A 17,306-nucleotide genomic window follows, 5' to 3' on the forward strand; every position below is an offset into this window, starting at 1 on the left:
AAAAATGAATAAAAAAATAGAAGTGGATACAGAAAAGGTAGAAGAGACAGGAATTCTGCAAGAACCTAGTTCAAGCATTCTAAGGGTTTGAGAAGAAGTCATTTGGCCTGAATACTTACTTAAGTATGACTCGGGAAATTATTTCATGACATTAGAACGGAATCAGTATTAATCATTTTTAATGGTAAGATAAGACAGGAGTCCTGACTTTATGCTGCAATATTGTGCCAGCAAAAATAAAGGCTAAGTATCACAGATGTAAAATGTTGAGAAATAACTGACTTTGAGTTTATTCATATTTTTCTTATGCATCTTAACTTAGCTATCTTAATCCTAATGAGGAAAGCAGAATCCTATTAGAATGGCTTTTTTAATTGTTTTTTTTTTTTTTCCTGCTGTGGTTGTTATTCAAGATCTGTGTGTGTTTTTCAAATAAGCTGACACTTATCTATTAAGTCCAGCTAAAATTTAGCTCCTACTCAGTGATGAAGTTATTCTTCCATTTTGACACAAAATCTCCCAGAGATGTCAAGGCCGAATGCTACGTAAGCATTTACAAAACTACACAAGTATCTCAAGTTAAACAAGCATTCCCCCTTCAAATAAAGCAAGTTGTGAAAATACCGTACCTTCCTCATCTACAGAAACACTACGTATTATGACAGGACTGGAGTATGCTGGTAGTATCAAAGGTAAATTGGATGGTACAGCATAGCCACAGGGCACAGGGACAGAATATCCACTGGACATGTTTGGACTGGCAGGTTCATCTTGAGGACTTGGCTCCGGTGAAGAGGATGGATCCTTTTCTTGCATTGGGGAAATATTTATGACTGAGTAGGGATTTACTTTCCTTGGAGTATCTTCTGCAGAAGGTTCTGATGCTTGTAGCTTCTCACTTTTTTCTAAGTTATCAGCCCCTTTAGCTGAAAAATTAAACAAAATTTTATTTTTTGTACCTGTTCAAGCTACTTAATATTGGTCTTTACAAATATCCCAAACGTTTACATGACCTTACATACTATTTGCTTATAATTTATGACTCAAAATTCCCACACTGTGGTGCTCCTCTTCCCATTTTACAGATGAGGAATACAACAGCAGCAAAACAACTAAGTTACAAGGATGCCTACGGAAAAACAATAACTTGATCCTAAATACTGGGTGAGGAGATTTCTGACAGGTTACCAGGATACCTTCTTGCTTGCCATAAGAACACGGCTGCCAAACAGCCTTCAGCCCTGAAATCTGAAGTCAGATTCAAGTGGAATTTGTATCTTATATATACAAATATAAGAAACATTTCAGGAATAGCCATGAGCAAAGAAAATGCTTGCTGGAAGGACACTCCTCAGGGAGCTGAAAATGCTCTAACAAAAAGGGAAAGAAAATAACTTTCCAAGTTTTCCTCCTTGAAAATAAACTCTCTTCTTCCTGGTATCTCTAGAGAACTAAAATGCAGTGGAACTAAAGGCCATTTTGAAGCAAGCTACAAAATTGGATCCCAAGTGATCAGAAGTTTTTGAGCTGGAAGCATGACTTCGCAAGTGAGCAACAACTTTTCAGGGAAAGGCCATATTTAAGTTCCAGGTTGTCAAACTACACAGTCAACTGATCAGTTATTTATCTCTCGCTGCCATGAGCACAATGTCTGTTGACAAAAGGAAACTGGATCAAAGTCAGCAAAATCAGCTGTTGTCAATTTGAGCAGAATACAGTAATTTCCAGAACATACCTCAGGACTGAAAACATCTGCAAGTATTGTAAAAAAATGTTTTAATATTCAATAAAATAAGATTCCTGTTATAAACAAAATTCTGACATACTGACTCCATTTTTAATACATATCATCTTAAGATCAGCTACCAGAAAGCTTAGATGAGAAAGCAGCTCGAGTCATTTGCACCTATTTCAGTTGGGAAGGTATCAAAGTTTTCTTGTAGCATGGCACTATGACTGAGACCAATACACTGCTTTGTATTGGACATGGATGGGAAACCCCACAGGAACTGCATGAGTTCATTGTTTGCCTTATCAAATCTACCACAGGTATAGCTAGCACAAATAATCAAAACACATGCACGGTTGTTCCACTGATCTCTCTTCATATGACAGAATTATATCACAGAATGGCTTATGTTGGAAAGGACCGTAAAAATCATCTTGTTCCAACTCCACAGTCATGGGCAGAGATGAAAGCCACTAGATCATGCTGCCCATCCAAACTGGCCTTGAATGCCTCCAGGAATGGCATACTCAGAGCTTTTAAGGGCAACCTGTTCTACTGCCTCACCACCCTCTGAGTAAACATCTAACCTGAATCTCCCCACTTTTAGTTTAAAACCATTCCCCACTGTCTTATCACCATCTGCCTGTGTAAAAAGTCAGTCTCCCTCCTGCTTACAAGTTCCCCTCAAGTACTCAAAGGCCACCATGAGGTCTCCCCAAAGCTTTCTCTTCTCCAGGCTAAACAAGTCCAGCTCCCTCAACCTTTCGTCACAGGAGAGCCGTTTGATCATCTCTGTGGCTCTCCTCTGGACCACTACAACAGTCCCCCATCTTTCTTGTGCTGGGGGCCCCAGGCCTGGATGCAGTACTCCAGATGGGGCCTCACAACAGCAGAGGAGAGAGAAACAATCACCTCCCTCACCCTGCTGGCCACCTCGCTTTTGACGCAGTCAAAGATACTGTTGGCATTCCAGGCTGCAAGAGAACACTACAGGCTTGTGTCCAGCTTTTCACCCACCAGAACTCCCAAGCCCTTCTCCACAGGGCTGCCCTCAGTGCGATCTTCTCCCAGTCCGTACACATAACCTGGGATTGCCCTGATTCAAGAGCAACACATTGCTCTTGGCCTTGCTGAATTTCATTAGGTTCACGTGGGTCCACTTTTCAATCCTGTCCAGGTCCCTCTGAATGGCATCCCTGCTATTGTGTCAGCTGCACCACTCATCTTGGTGTCAACACAAAAACTTGCTGAGGGTACACTCAATCCCACTGTCTATGTCATTGATAAAGATGCTGAAGAGCACCAATCCCAAGATAGACCCCTGGGGGACATCGCTCATAACCAGCCTCCACCTGGACATAGAGCTGTTTACAACAACCCTCTGGGTGTGACCACCCAACCCTTAACTCATCACCACCTTTAAGGTCAATTTAGAGATAAGAACGCAGTGTAGCACCACATCAAAGGCCTTGCACAAGTCCAGGTAGACTTTTTACATGCATTTTTTCTTCTATCATCAATTCTGACTCTTAGCCTAATGGAGGCAGAGCCCATTGGCCTGACTCACCTGATACATTATCCTCTTGGTGCTCTGTGTTACTTCCAGGATCAGGAGGAGGTGGCATGAGGGCTTGTCTGTCTGCTTCCGGTATCTCATCCCCACTGTCGAAGTCAAACTGCTCTCCCTCGTCCTCCTCTTCATCATTTGTACCCACAGCTTTGGGTTCATGCTCTAGAACTGTGCAAAAAGACAGTCTTTAGTTTAAACTGTTTCTACTCTTAACAATGATTTCACATGACCAGCAGGTGCTGTATGCTACAAATGAAGCTCATACAGCAATGCCTGAGAGTGTTGGGTCACTGGAACAAAACAAAGTTCTTGACATACTGATAACCTCATGCAGTTTTCAACAAATCCTCTAATATAAACAATAAAATTACTTGGAAAGCAACAGAAAATAAACACAGTTGTACAGAGACTCTTGGACACCAAATCATTTCTTTTTTCTAATTCAAACTTCTAAATCAGAATGCCAGTGTCTACAACTTTCTTCATGCACATCATTAAAGAACAGCAGAATGTTGTTCCTACCCCCAGACTGTGACAGTATATTACATAAGGTCGTTGATTTAAACCTGTTAACCCCATTACCACTCATTTCAGTCATCGAGGTGCATTTTGGTGAAGGGAGGGTTGACATTTCAGCTTTCAACTTTGAAAATGGTAACGGATAAAACCATTACATCCTAATATGGCTAGGACACAGGAGTGTTGGGAGTATTATTGTCGTTTCTTAGGAATACCTTGCAGCACAGACTTGCCACTCCACCCAAGCGCGGTGAGTGAGAAGAAATGCTGAACAGTTTCCCTTGGTGCTATTGTTCTTATCCACATGAGCATGGAGAAACCATGAGGATTTAAAACCTTTCCCTGCTTTATCTACTGCTATTTTTACTGTGTGTTTGCATCGCAGGAAACCTGCGCATACACCCAATGTTTCTGCTGGAAATCCCATGCAGCTGCAGGGAGGAAAGACAAACCCCCTCAGGCCTCTCTCTGTTCCAACATAAGGGCCTCATGCCCCCCTGCCTAGACCTGCTGTAGCTGCTTTTCTACAACTTGCAGGGAATACTCTTTATCGGAAGTCTCCATACATAAACATCATCTGTGGAAAGTCTTAGGCCCAGCCGACCTCCCCCTTCAAGCTCCTCCTCAAAACCACTCTTATACAGGAGTTCATAGGGTTCTCTCCCTCCTTCATTATTAAAAACAAAGTCTTGCAAGGGCAATTGGATCTCCTGAGTCAGGATGATATTATCAGCTTTTCTACCGTCCAGGACTTGTTTTACATCTTTACAATAAAACCCACATAATCCGCAGCTCTAGACTGCTTAGATTGTCATGGTAATCAGCATTCTTGCCAAGGCTTCTGTTTCTTCAGGCAGGCTGAGCCAGCATATTTTATCACAGCAACAAATAACAAGATCTTTCATACAGTCTCTCAGTAGGACAGAAAGTGAACTAATTGCAAAAAAATTAAGGAACAAGAAAGGGGTTATCCTGCATTTGCTGTCACAGTTTATGGCTGAAGCAGCAGGACATTTAATTTAATTTTGATGCTTTTTAAAATTCTCCTCTAAGAAGTCAGCCTTTAGATTAAGGCTTTTCATATTTGCCTTTGTCCATTAACATATTTTCTTTGAAAGATGAAAAAATTCTACAGAGCTCTTCCAAGCAACTCAAGACACCCACAGAACTCCTCCTGATTCACCATCCACCTGACTTGCCTTTGTACTGCTTGCTGCACAACAGTTACAGGAAAAATGAAGGGAAGAGGCTTCGTTGTTGTTGTCTTGATTTCAGTATATCTCTATAGTTCAAACCTAATAAAGTTTGGGGTTTTCCAAGTAGAATGTTTTTTTTTTTTTGTGATGACCGGCATGTGAAATATTGGTTAGCCATCTAGACTAGGCAGATAATTAAGTAGATGGCAGTCAGAAGAAAATAACAGAGTACCACAACTTTTAGTTGCATACACTGCCACCTGCCACTCCTCTTGCTGAACTACAGAAGCAAAGGTCAGCAGCAAGCACTATAAGCACATAAGAGAGCTTTTTATTTTGTATACGGGAGGAGGAAGACAGGGTTACTGGAATTAGTTGAATGTGCTCTGACCATTTCTACAGGACTTGGCCACTGTGGAAACTTGGGCATTGCTTTGAGGATGGCTCGAGTAAGAGCAGTGAATCTACCTGCTCACTGTAGAGGTCAGTTATAGAAATCAGCAAAAGAGCATAGATTTAAGAAATATCCATCTCATACAAGCAGACATCTAGGAAGCAACATGAAGTTTTATGGCTGCCAGTTACAGAGCCCTCTGGATGCATTTGTTTTCCTAAGGGCACTTAAAGGTAACTTAGGTATCAGATGCCTGGCAGTTCTCTACTCCAGCACTTTCACACCAACACAATTCCCCAGGCACACAAGTCCAGCACAGTGCCATTTGTCAGAGATAGACAAGAACTGCCACCAGCAAAAAAAGGTAATTTGAGACTCTAAAAGCAAAAGGAATGACTCAGGACCCAGAAACAAATACTGGTCAACTAATGTCCAGCTTCCCTTCAACCTTTTTATCCATCTCCCACAGAAACCAACTAACTCACATTTTATGTGTAAGAAAGAAAATCTAACAGAAGAATTAAGTATCTCAACATAGATAAAAAATATTTTTGAAAAGTCTTACCTATTTTTTTCTGTTACAGTTGCTAATGCTGAACTGGTTGTATACAAACATTTACTTTGCATTGGAAATAATCACAGTGTAGAACTCAATATTTAGGCAATACAAGATGGAAAAATTCTCCAAAGTGTGTCTGTATTTTGACTGCATTTCTTTAATTGTGCAGGTGTAAAAATAATCCTTCAAGTGTAATGATTCTGCCAGTTTCATACATAAAAATACTCTCCTTTGAACTTCTATTTTGCAAGTGCATACTGTTTCATTTGATGAAAATGAAGTATTCTAATAGTAAAAATAAACTGAAGGTGGAGGTCACCGCCCTTTGCTTCAAGTGAAGAACTGTTCAGCACTGCAGATAAACACAGATTATGTCATACAAAAAAAAAAAGAATAATTTGAATAACTACAGTTTTGAAAATATGTACTGTTTCTACAGCTGTTTGTCTTACATAAAAATGCACACACATGAAAACATATTTCAGCTCTTGGGGAGCTCTACAATAAATTAGGAAGACGAAGAACAGTTAAACTTGAGCCAAATCTGACTACCAAAAAGATACCATGTAAAACTTAATGCTTGTGAAGAATGTTCCAGTTCTTCCAATCGTTTAGGTGTAAATCAAGATGATCAAACAAAAAACTGGATTTGCAGGCAACTGTGACTGCAGAAAAACATGGGGGGGCAGGGATGGGGTGGGGAGAGGAGGGAGGAGAGGGTGATAGGTCAGCATTACAAAATCCATCTGAAATCACTTTGAATAACTTAATTATTTAGTGGAAATCCAATTTGCCCTTTCCCTACTGCTCACATTCTTAACTTCATAAGTACCAGCCAGAGCAATGAGAATACAGTAATTGATTAAACTTTTTCAGCATATACTAATACTATTCTCCAGCAAATGCTTCAGAGAAATACTTCTCTTCCTTAAAAATTGACATTTGGAGCTTTAAAACACGGTGGTAAAATAGCAGAAATATGAAGTGGCAAAATTTCCTTCAGGTTAAGTGTGAAAATGTGAATTTTGAATTAGAAAAAGGAATAAATACTATTATAATTGCTAAAAAAAGCAAATGGAATTGTGACTTCTCCATCATTTGTTACTCAGTGAAGCTACTTTTTCTTAAGCTTACTTTAAAAACAAGCTATGTTTACAGAGACCTGCAGGGGCATAAGCAAATTTAAACAATTTTTGGTTGTTCAGCCAACTCCAAAATGTTCTTGGCACCATCTGCTTTTCCACTCATTTTCCTTAAACTACTTATAGTTGAATGTAATACAGCTAAATAATTGCAAGTTTGAGAGTGACCTTAATTTTAAAGCCGAGATGAGGCTAGTGAAGCTTCACCAATAATTTTCATTTAGAAATAAAACAGATTAAAAACAAAATAGTACAGCGCTTAGCATCAAGTATGTACACTTTGGATACAGTGCAAATGGGAGGAAAAAAAAAAAAAAAAAAAGAGGCGAAACTCTGTCCTGCCTTGCAACCATGTAAATTGGAGACAGTCCTTAAGAAGTCAGTGGAGCTTTTTCCATGGAAAACTACGATACAAGAAGAATCCCAAGCAGGAACAATTCAGCAGTCTGGGACACTGTAACAATAAACTTGGAACCCTGGGACTACCATCTTGTTTATGAACACACTTGTTTTAAGGTTTTAAAAGAGCCTTTAGAAACTGAAAGACTTCTATATAATTAGGAGTGTAGTCCTTGCAACCAGTCATAGTAAAATTTCTCTGTATTTTAAAAAAAAGTGATAATTTACAAAGCAAAACAAAGTCAGGCATAACAACTCCAGTGTGTATTTTACCTTGATGCATTCCAGAGCTATCCTCTTTAGCCCTCATATAAAACTAAAGATATGTCTGCTTTTTCAGACTCTTATTTCTCAATAACGAGTCTGCCCAGCTCCTTATATAAGTGTAAAATACACCATACAGCAACAAGAAATGGAACTGTACAGATTTTAGTGCTTTGCTGTTTTCTAACTGAGAGACTGCTCTTCATTAGAGTAAATAGAAGTAAAAAACATCTTCATTAAGGTAATGAAAAATTAACATTCATCTAGAATATTTGGGAAAAAAAAAGGAAAACTTGATTCCCAAATATATATATTAAAAAATCTTGATTCCTGAAGGAAAAATAATTGTTCTCTCCCATCTGAGAACTTTCCCAGAAACTGTAGGTCTCACATGAATAAAGTATATAAGCAGCTCTTTCAAAGCCATCCTCAAGCCAGAACTGCTATTAAAGCTGCAAGAAGAGAAAAAATGCACATAATCATACAAATATTCCCATCTTATCTAAGGTAAAGCTGCAAACTCCATTCCTTTCCAGAGTCTTCTGACAGAAAATTCTTACAACTGCTTTTAAAATTATCACTAGTTGAGCAAAAGTAATTATTTGGGCCCAGATACACCATGCTGACTACACTCAAAATTGAGTTGGCTCTAAAGCTGTTCAGCTTTTATTTTAGGTGAAGTTTTGTAACAGGCGCTTGACATTTGTCTGTCCTGAGAAATGCTAGCAATAGTCTTAATGGCCCCTGCAAAAATTTTCAAATTTGACCTACCTATAAATCTTTCAAAAGCTGCCGATGATTCATACTCAGCTGAAACTTTTAAAGGGCGTTAACAGGTCATCACTGGATAATCTGACAGCTTTTCAGCACAGGTTAGACTCCATTCCTACAGCTAACAAGCAACAAAGTACTTTCTACTCACTCACGTCTTGCACGTGTGACTGTGATTTCTTCCGTATCAGAAAAGAAAACTGAACTTAAGTATTCTTTTGCTCTGGTATTTAGTTTGAGTCTCTCTCTTCTGTGTTAGTCCACTTAGCACCCACACAGGGAGAAAGGTCCAGAAGTAAGCCAGCTGGTTCATGTCTGACATGCAGAATATTGGACAGGGAAGGACAGAGAGAAGGAAGGTGATGTAAGAAGCACTTATTGTGTGGCTGAGGAGGGCAGGTGCTGGCAATCCCTCAGCTGGAAAGGAAGAGTCTGGAGAGCAAGGACATGGCTGGGACCAGCAGAGGAAGAGAGGACTCAAGACCAAAACACCACTGCAAGAACTGCTTTAAAGTAATATGCAATCAAGCAGTTAAAGTCTGTTTCCACAGGCTTGTATCATCCAAGGAACTGTCATGCAAGCATTTTCTAACTTCTGTTTTCCATTAATAAATATCTTTAAGTCCTTTTGAGCATGCACATGCGTAATTTTTTTTTCAGGACATTCTTAAGCACAGATCTCCGTATTCCTCAAGGCCCATACAGTCACCTCCAACTGCTAAGGACAAAGCCAGTCTGCAGAAACACTCATGCAGCGCTTTTACTCACTGGCATTTTCGACAAGACACGATCACCCAGGAGCTACCTCATCACGTGAGGACTCAGCAAACAAAAGTGCAGATCCACACTCCCAGTCGCACTGACCCAGCACTGCATCCATGGAAAGCAAGGCCGTGTGTGGCCTCTTCCTGCGCCTCCTCAGGCCCAAGCTCTTCCATCAGTGCGGACAAGAGCAGCTCTGAGGCCTATCCCGGCTCCTGTCAGGCTGCCAGGAGTTACAAGACAGCCTCAGTGCCTCCAAGTCGCAGCTGGTCCTGGAAATGACACAGGGTCAGCCATGACAGTGCCTATGGAGAGCCTTCCTCCACAGCAGGAGCAAGTGCCTCAGCAGTGCTCCTCACGCTTTTCCAGCACACCACCAGTACCCACAAATTAGCAACTTGTGCAGTCGCACAGATGGAAAGTGTCTGCTTTGCTGGAAAAAAATGTCTAAACCAAAACAGTGTATTCAAAACCACATGTGGGCTCTCTTCTATTTCCTTCCCTGGAAAGCAGATGGGAGCCAGAGGCTATCATTCCACACTCACGTGCAGTTGCGCTAAGCTGGCATTACAGGAAACAAAGGTCCCTGGGGCATAAGCATGTTGCTAATTACTCAAAGCTCATACACACGTCCAAACTATGACCACAATGTGAGCAATAAAGGTCTCTATGGAAAGCAATCACAAAACAAACAAACAACAACAACAAAAAAACAGTACGTACACTTACAAGGAATATTTCCAGTGGTGGAAACAAAAGCAAAACCACAACAATTAACAGGTTCTCTCTCCAAATAAACAAAATAGAAATAAGCAAAACGTCTTCTCTCAAATGTCATAAATACATGCCTTACGTACTGATTCTGTTGTCAAGCATGCGTAACAGACATTACTCGTCTGGATAAAAAGCAAACTCCAAACTGAAGTCAAAAGAATGATGAATCTGCCAGTTCAAGTCTAAGAAAAAGACTGCAGGAAAACAAACAACAGGAAAGATTTATAAATACCAAAAAGTCTTACATACTGCTCACTGTGCTAAAAATTAAGCCTTAAATTAGTTAAAATCTCAAAGTATCATTCAACAGGCTAAAACAAAAACGTTTGATATGAACTAGGCTGTTCAGCAACGTGAACAGCTCACCTCTGTTATTCTACAGAGTGCTTTTCAGTGCTGGCTACACTATGTTTCCAAAGGCTGCTACATAAAAATCAGCATTTTGTGACCATTACATGAACTGCTTTCACACTCAGCACCCTGGCAACTGCTGGCACTGTGTGCCATCACCAGAAACAGACCAGCCTAGTCCCTGGAAGACCTGATCTTTCCCACCTCAAAACCGTATTTGTAGATTCTGCCACTAAAATTTCACCAGGAAACACTGCGGATGCACTGCAAGCTAAGTCCTCAAAATGAGGTGATGTGACATGGCAGCTGATAGTGGTATGTGTGGCAGAGCTCAGCCAGGGCTGCTGTGTGTATGAATTGCTGAACTCATCCTGCAAAATGCTGCCAAAAGGACAGTACTCATACGGAAAAAAAGAAGTGAGGTTCAATAAAATGAAAATCAAACAGCAGAAGAACAAGTCATTGGAAAAATGAAGCATTCATCCTTGGAAGATGAAGGAAGAAGCATGTTGGCTAAGCACAGGATGCATGTGCCATGTGAAAAAAAGAAAATCAAATATAAAAATAAAGATTTTCTAGGAAAATTGTTTTTGACCATAGTGGATGTATCTGTGGGAAAATAATCGTTTGTTACGGAAATCGCCACAAGAGAGCATAATCTGGCGTGGCCTTTATTTCTCCACTTTTTTTTTTTTAATCTGTTACAACTATTTTTCCAAATGATTACTTTTTACACTGAAGCAATTCTTGTTTAATTACTTGAGGAATATGCATTTCTCTAATACAGTCTGTTTAATTTGAAACATGAAACTGCTGCACCATTTGATAAAACTTTGAACTGAAATGACTTTGTGAGGCAGAAAGTGTCACTTTACTGTAGGAGGCTGAAACAGGCAAACCACAAGATCACACTTCCACAGAAAAAAGCACATACAGTTCAGGCACAAAAACTACAGTTTTTCACACTAAAAGAGTGAAAATACAGTTTATCACACTAAGAAGAGCTGGAACCCACCCAAAGCAAAATCTGAAATATGCTAGGTCTCGAATGCTAGCAGCATCTTTCCACCAGGATGCCTGTTTCCTGGATCATTAGGCCAGGGCTGAACAACCCCTTAACTTGCAATCTCAAAACTGAAGTACTTGCAATCACTCCTAAAAGAAGAGCTTTGTGAACCTAAAAGCACTTAACTTCCTTGAAAGCGTTCACATGCTCAGCCTCCTTCCTTCAGTGGTAATGGCCAAGGTGTGGTCCAGAAGCTGCATGTTGCTTTGAGGAGTGATTTCTCTTCTTGAACGCGCTGGGACAGGCTGCTTCTTTCCAAAGACAATTCCACCATCTAATAATGCTCTCAAAGTAGCACAGCCAACCTGTTCACATGCTTAAGATCAAACTGAGATTTAACTGTTTGCATTTTCTCCTCAATGTATTCTGAAGACAAACTATCTATAAACCCACCTTTTACAGAAACTATCACTTGATACGACAGAAAAGTATAAAAGCTAGAACAGAATGGCTATGTCTTGTAAATTCAGGAAAAACACTGGAAATATTTTGGGTTTCAGCCGGCTTCTCACCTACTCATTCTCTTTCTCCAGCCTATAGAACACTAAACAGATAGGCTGACACCTAAGCAAAGTTTAATATACACACCAAGTCTGACAAATCCATTATCTCAGAAAATAATGGGGAGGAAGAAGTCCACATTAACATAGACATTAATCCTCTGTTTATAAAATAACAAGGTAGAAACAGAGTTTAACAATAAGGATCAGCAACATTGTCTGCTGAAATCTACCAGCAGGTTGAAGCTGGTATGAATCATCTGGCTTTGGTTTACAGGCTCAGCAGGGCAACTCTCAAGACACAAGACAGCAGGAGTCCAGCTACTCCCGAATTCTGGCTAATGCAGTTCACTGAAGGGGGCATAGGTCACAGATACAGTCTGTCAAGTTCAAGTTGTATAATATTCCCTTTCTTAGCATTTGATTTAATTATTCTTTTAATGTGTCTTTGGAGCTCTTCTTTGCTCAAACGCACTGAGGTTCAGCTATAGGTCAAAAAAGTACCTCCACAGAATTCAAGCAAACTCACGAAAACAGTTATTCTTACACCAAAGCTCATTAACCAAACTTCATAATTCTGCTTTACAGTATCCTTTTAACAGCTTCCATCAGAAACCCTATTATCTGCATGTATGCAGACTTGAGCTGGGCAATGATAATGTTTCTTCAGGAGCTTACAGTCCATTAACACCAGAGCACTTCTCATCACCTCCTTCCATTGGCCATGGAGGGGAAAGGAAGCTCTGCCTTGGCCCTAATATTGGCCAAAAAAAAGCTGCCATAACCAAGCCACATGCTTTCAAGCTGCAGCCAGTCCACACGGGATATCAGGAAGAGATTTCTTCCAATCTGAAGACACATCTTAAGCACTTTGCTGGCCAATGTTCTTCATGTGCAAACACAAGGGGAGTCACTAAAACAGATGATCAGATATGTAAAAACGGTCCCAGCTAAAGTTATTTTTAGTTCCACTTTAATCTGCAGTATAAGAGACTGCAAAGACACTCTGGATGCTTTCACCAAACCAATTCAACGCTCACAGGACGACTTCGTGTGTCAGCACCCAGATTTCCCTTTGTCTCTCCCCATGAGAGCCACACAGAGTCTGGAAAAGTCACCTAGCAGTGTGTGCATCTGCATGGAGCACAAAGGTAATGACTCTCCAGACCCCAGGGAAACGTGTACCAGCTTCACAGAAGATTTTTCAGGAATTAGTATACTTTCACCTAACTAAAATCACTGAGCTAAAACCAAGACTATTTAACAACACAATGGAAGGACCTTTCTTTGGCATCTTCTGTATTTCATCAAACTATGCAAGGTCTCCTTTTCTGGAAAGCTTATTTGAATGGGATAGGATAAAGAAACTCTACAGAGAGGATTGTAGGGCTTCTTCCCTCAAATATTTGTTAAGTACATTATCCTCAGATTGCTAGGAATTGATTGTTCACTTCCTCTCTGTAGAGAAAGTAAGCAGCACCTAATAAATGTTTCATTCAATAATTCAGATGCTTTATCTAAGACCGTAATGCAAACAAGTTTTTACTGTCTCTTATATGCAAGATAAAAGAATTTCAACAGTGTATTAAAAAGTTACACTCTCTATGTAAACTCTACAAATGGAGTAATTACAGAGGTTTTAGGCATTGTTAATGAATATTTACAAGGACCGGTGACATGGAATTAAACAAAAATCCCTCAATTATTTGGCAGCAATTTATCCTGGCCAGTTAGTGTGAGATGTGAACCACAAAAAGGCAGAAGAGGCAATAACAATAACAATCCACTACTTTACTTGCATGCTGGCTCACCTTCTGAAATTTAAAAAAAATTATAACTTACCTAAATATTCCTTGCAAGAATACTCAAAAAATCAGTACCAATTCTTTTACATTTTATTTATCTCTTAAGGAAAAATATTAATTATCCCAGAACAAAGATTAAGTTTTGTTAGCATCCTTTTGAATCTCTTTATCTCTTCATCAGTTGCTCTTTCCAGCCAGTGTATCTGGGCCTTGTCCTACACATGGCTGAGCAAGTTAAGTCAAGCAGTAAAGTCACATTGCAAACTAGCTGAGAGAATGGAAAAAAAATAATATTCAGAAAAAAAAAATCAGATGTTATCAAAATGTCAAAGTTAACCTCTCAATATTATCACAGTGAAGAACACTTCATCTAACAAACTACAAATACACCTCGCAAATATTTTACATTACTAAAAAAATATAACTGCATCCCAATGAATTATGTCTTCTTTGTAGATGCTAAAAACAGTAACAAGTTTAATCTCTTTCCATTTCTTTCTCCAACTCCCAAATATGCTTGGCTTGAAAAAACAAACACATAATTAAGAGTGACATGTGACATTGTAACTGCATTTTTGCAATGGGAATGCTCTTGTTGCTCTTTGTTACACAGCTTGTCTGAATTGTCACATGAAATAATTGATGCTTACCTTAACCAGTGCATTTTCCTTTATTTACTGGGAGCAACGTGATCTTCAGAAATAAATAAATTGTTCTATTACAAATGGGATGTCAGACACCAGCAAGTTACTGCCAGCTTCAAAAACAAGGGACCATTCATAACTACAATTCATATTCTGTTCTCATTCTTCTGAAATCTTGGCTCCCCTTTTACCATCGTTTGTAACTGTCTGTATGTAGAAAATAGATATCTAACAAACAATGCCATTTAGCCTAAGACCAACTCCCTGTGTAGATGCTATTTAATTCAAGCAGTGTTCTTATTTCAATCCCCTGATCATGTAAAGTAACATCTTTTATCCTACTGTAGCCTGAAAACAAGCACATTTTCCCCCACTGTTCTTTGCTTCCATAAGCTAAACCATAAAATATACAAGTGATTTTCTTGACAAAAGCTCTAATTTAACTGCATGATTTCCGTCTCAGTCACAAAATCAGCTTCTTAAAACAGCTAAATTTTAAATAAATTACGACATCATTAACAGGACAAAAGTTAACTGAACAATCTTCATTTACATCTATAGATGGACAGATAGACAGATAAGAAGTGTACAGGAAAAAAAAAAGCAGTTCCTCAAGCAGAGAAATATTTATCCCTACAGCAAAACATGGCAGCCGTTCAGCAGCTCCCTGCTAGAGCTAATCAGGGATTTTTCTTTTTTTTTTTTTTAACTGGAAAACACAGTCATCCCATTGGGAACTTTTGTGAAAGTATAGTTGTTTCTACTTCTGTCTTACTGGAGAGCGCTCTCAGATTCAAGACAGACTTCCTAGTTAGGCACAGAGGAACTATGACTATTTTAGTGTTCCGGCACTGGCAGACAAACAAACACACACAAAAAAAGCAGGAAGACACAATCACAGCATTCAATCATATACAGGATATCCAGATTTAAGTCCTTGGCCTCCCTGCTTTATGTTTGGACATAATGGGAATAAAGAAATATCCCATTTGCAGCCCTACAGAGCTGACCATTTACATAAGAAGTTATATAAAATGCTTTTACAACTGGAGTCTAGTAGATACCGCCAGCCTGTTTTCAGCTTAAAAAACATCTGGAAATGTCTTTATTTCATCCCACTGAAGAACACCTTAAATTTCCAATCTTCAGCAGAACAGAATGAAAGTTTCCCAGCTGGCTTTACTCGCAGTATTGGGAACAGTGGCATAAGTCAGCAAGAGGTGAGAACAGCCCTTCACCACACTGAGCTTTAGCAGCACCTCATCTTTCCCAAATGACATACAGTTACAGATGACTGTAACTCAGGTAAAGAGTATTTGGCATTAATATGAAGACAACACAGTCAAATTCATTCTTACTATGTACTTTTATTGAACACGGAATTTTCACTATTTCATTCTAATGAAAATAGTTATAATTTTCTATAAAGAGGAATGCAATAGAGCCATGCTCCAAGTCTTCTCACTATACACTTCCTTAGCAGACTCAGTTCATTACAGAACAGTGCTTAGGTCTCAGAACTGTTGTAGAAGGCAGCTTAGGATGACTGGAATGAATCACGGACAAAAGTACTCAGTGTGAGGAGATACACCCTATGTTTCCTAGCAGTTTCCAAACAGAAATCATATGAAGGATACTGCCATGTATCAAAACAGCAAATAAGAAGCATGTTCAGACAAGAAAGAGCAGATTCAGAAGCCTGTTGGACTCCCAGAACCCTGCCCCACCTCCCTTAGGCAAGAGGCTGCTTGGCTACCCAGCCCCCGCAGCACACAAAGATGCTTCCCCTTGTGGAACAGCCCTGATCAAAACTTTGAAAAAAATTGAAAAAATCAAGTCCTTGCTGAAGAGTAAGGTTTTATTTGCAAGATCACAAGATGTTTTTCAAGTAAAGAAATGAACAGCCAGAGAGCTTATCTCCTAATAAAGTAATAGCATAAGCACTGACTACTGTGACAGTAGAGCACTGGAACAGGTTGCCCAGAGAGGTTGTGGAATCTCTTTCTGTGGAGATATTCAAGACCCATCTGGACGCCAACCTGTGTGACCTATTGCAGGGTACTTGCTTTAACAGGGGGTTGGACTCAATGGTTTCTTGAGGTCCCTTCCAACCCCTGCGATTCTGCGATAAGCAAACATCATTCAAGCATGAAATACCCAATCTCAAGTCGCTAGTCAGCACGAAGACAACTTGTCTGCAGGAGAAACACAATGCAATTCTTGATTCTGGGAATTACAAGCTTTATACTCCTACCTGCAGAGTCTGCTGTCCGCATCATGTCCTTTCTGTCTAGATAGGTTTGGATAACTACACTCCATTACAGTAATTAATTAAAAACATAATTGTATCTTCCAGCCATAATCAAATTTGTGTTTAACTTTTAAAGAAGGATTTTATTTCTATTTAATTCACAAAATAGCCATGAAACGTTTTATGTATGCAATCTTAGATAAATTCCAGTCCTTTGTGCATAATTTCATATATGTATATACACATTTGAGAAGTGAACACAAACCAGTACTAGCATCTCAAGTATTAATTTTGAAGCACTTTTCAGACAATTCTCGTACCCAAGGAAGCCTTTGCAGCGATCCCCCTCTCCATGCTATCTGCTAACATATACATTCAAAAAAATGTATTCAGAGAAAAAAACTAGGAAGGTTTTAATTAAGCTTAGAAAAAAATATTTTTAAAGTAATGTATTCTGGAAGAAGGAATATATGGTGTGTTTTTTTTTTCTTTTTTTAAATAGTTCCTTAGTACTTGAGTTTGCTCTGAGGTAAGGGAATCAGCTAGCACAAACTTGTCACTGCCTAATTAACTGTGCATGAATGGAATGTCCAAACAGCTATAAGCAAAT

The 17,306-nt window shown here is 39.3% G+C and overlaps 1 protein-coding gene across 6 annotated transcripts in view; it reads right to left on the reverse strand.

Annotated features, from left to right (window-relative positions):
* ARHGEF10 (Rho guanine nucleotide exchange factor 10) overlaps positions 1–17,306 on the reverse strand; it is a 135,217-nt gene that overhangs the window by 82,561 nt on the left and 35,350 nt on the right. For 5 of the 6 annotated variants that reach the window (XM_021392874.1, XM_021392873.1, XM_021392875.1 and 2 more), the window contains exons 3-4: positions 3,297–3,467; positions 630–926 (exon numbers count right to left, since the gene is read on the reverse strand). In XM_021392874.1, the coding sequence (XP_021248549.1) occupies positions 630–926; positions 3,297–3,467 (468 nt within the window). Of the gene's footprint in view, positions 1–629; positions 927–3,296; positions 3,468–9,407; positions 9,439–17,306 lie in introns of those variants that run through there. The other variant, XM_021392878.1, reaches the window with a different exon arrangement.

Source organism: Numida meleagris, chromosome 3, assembly GCF_002078875.1.
Source record: "Numida meleagris isolate 19003 breed g44 Domestic line chromosome 3, NumMel1.0, whole genome shotgun sequence".
Classification (NCBI taxonomy): domain Eukaryota; kingdom Metazoa; phylum Chordata; class Aves; order Galliformes; family Numididae; genus Numida; species Numida meleagris.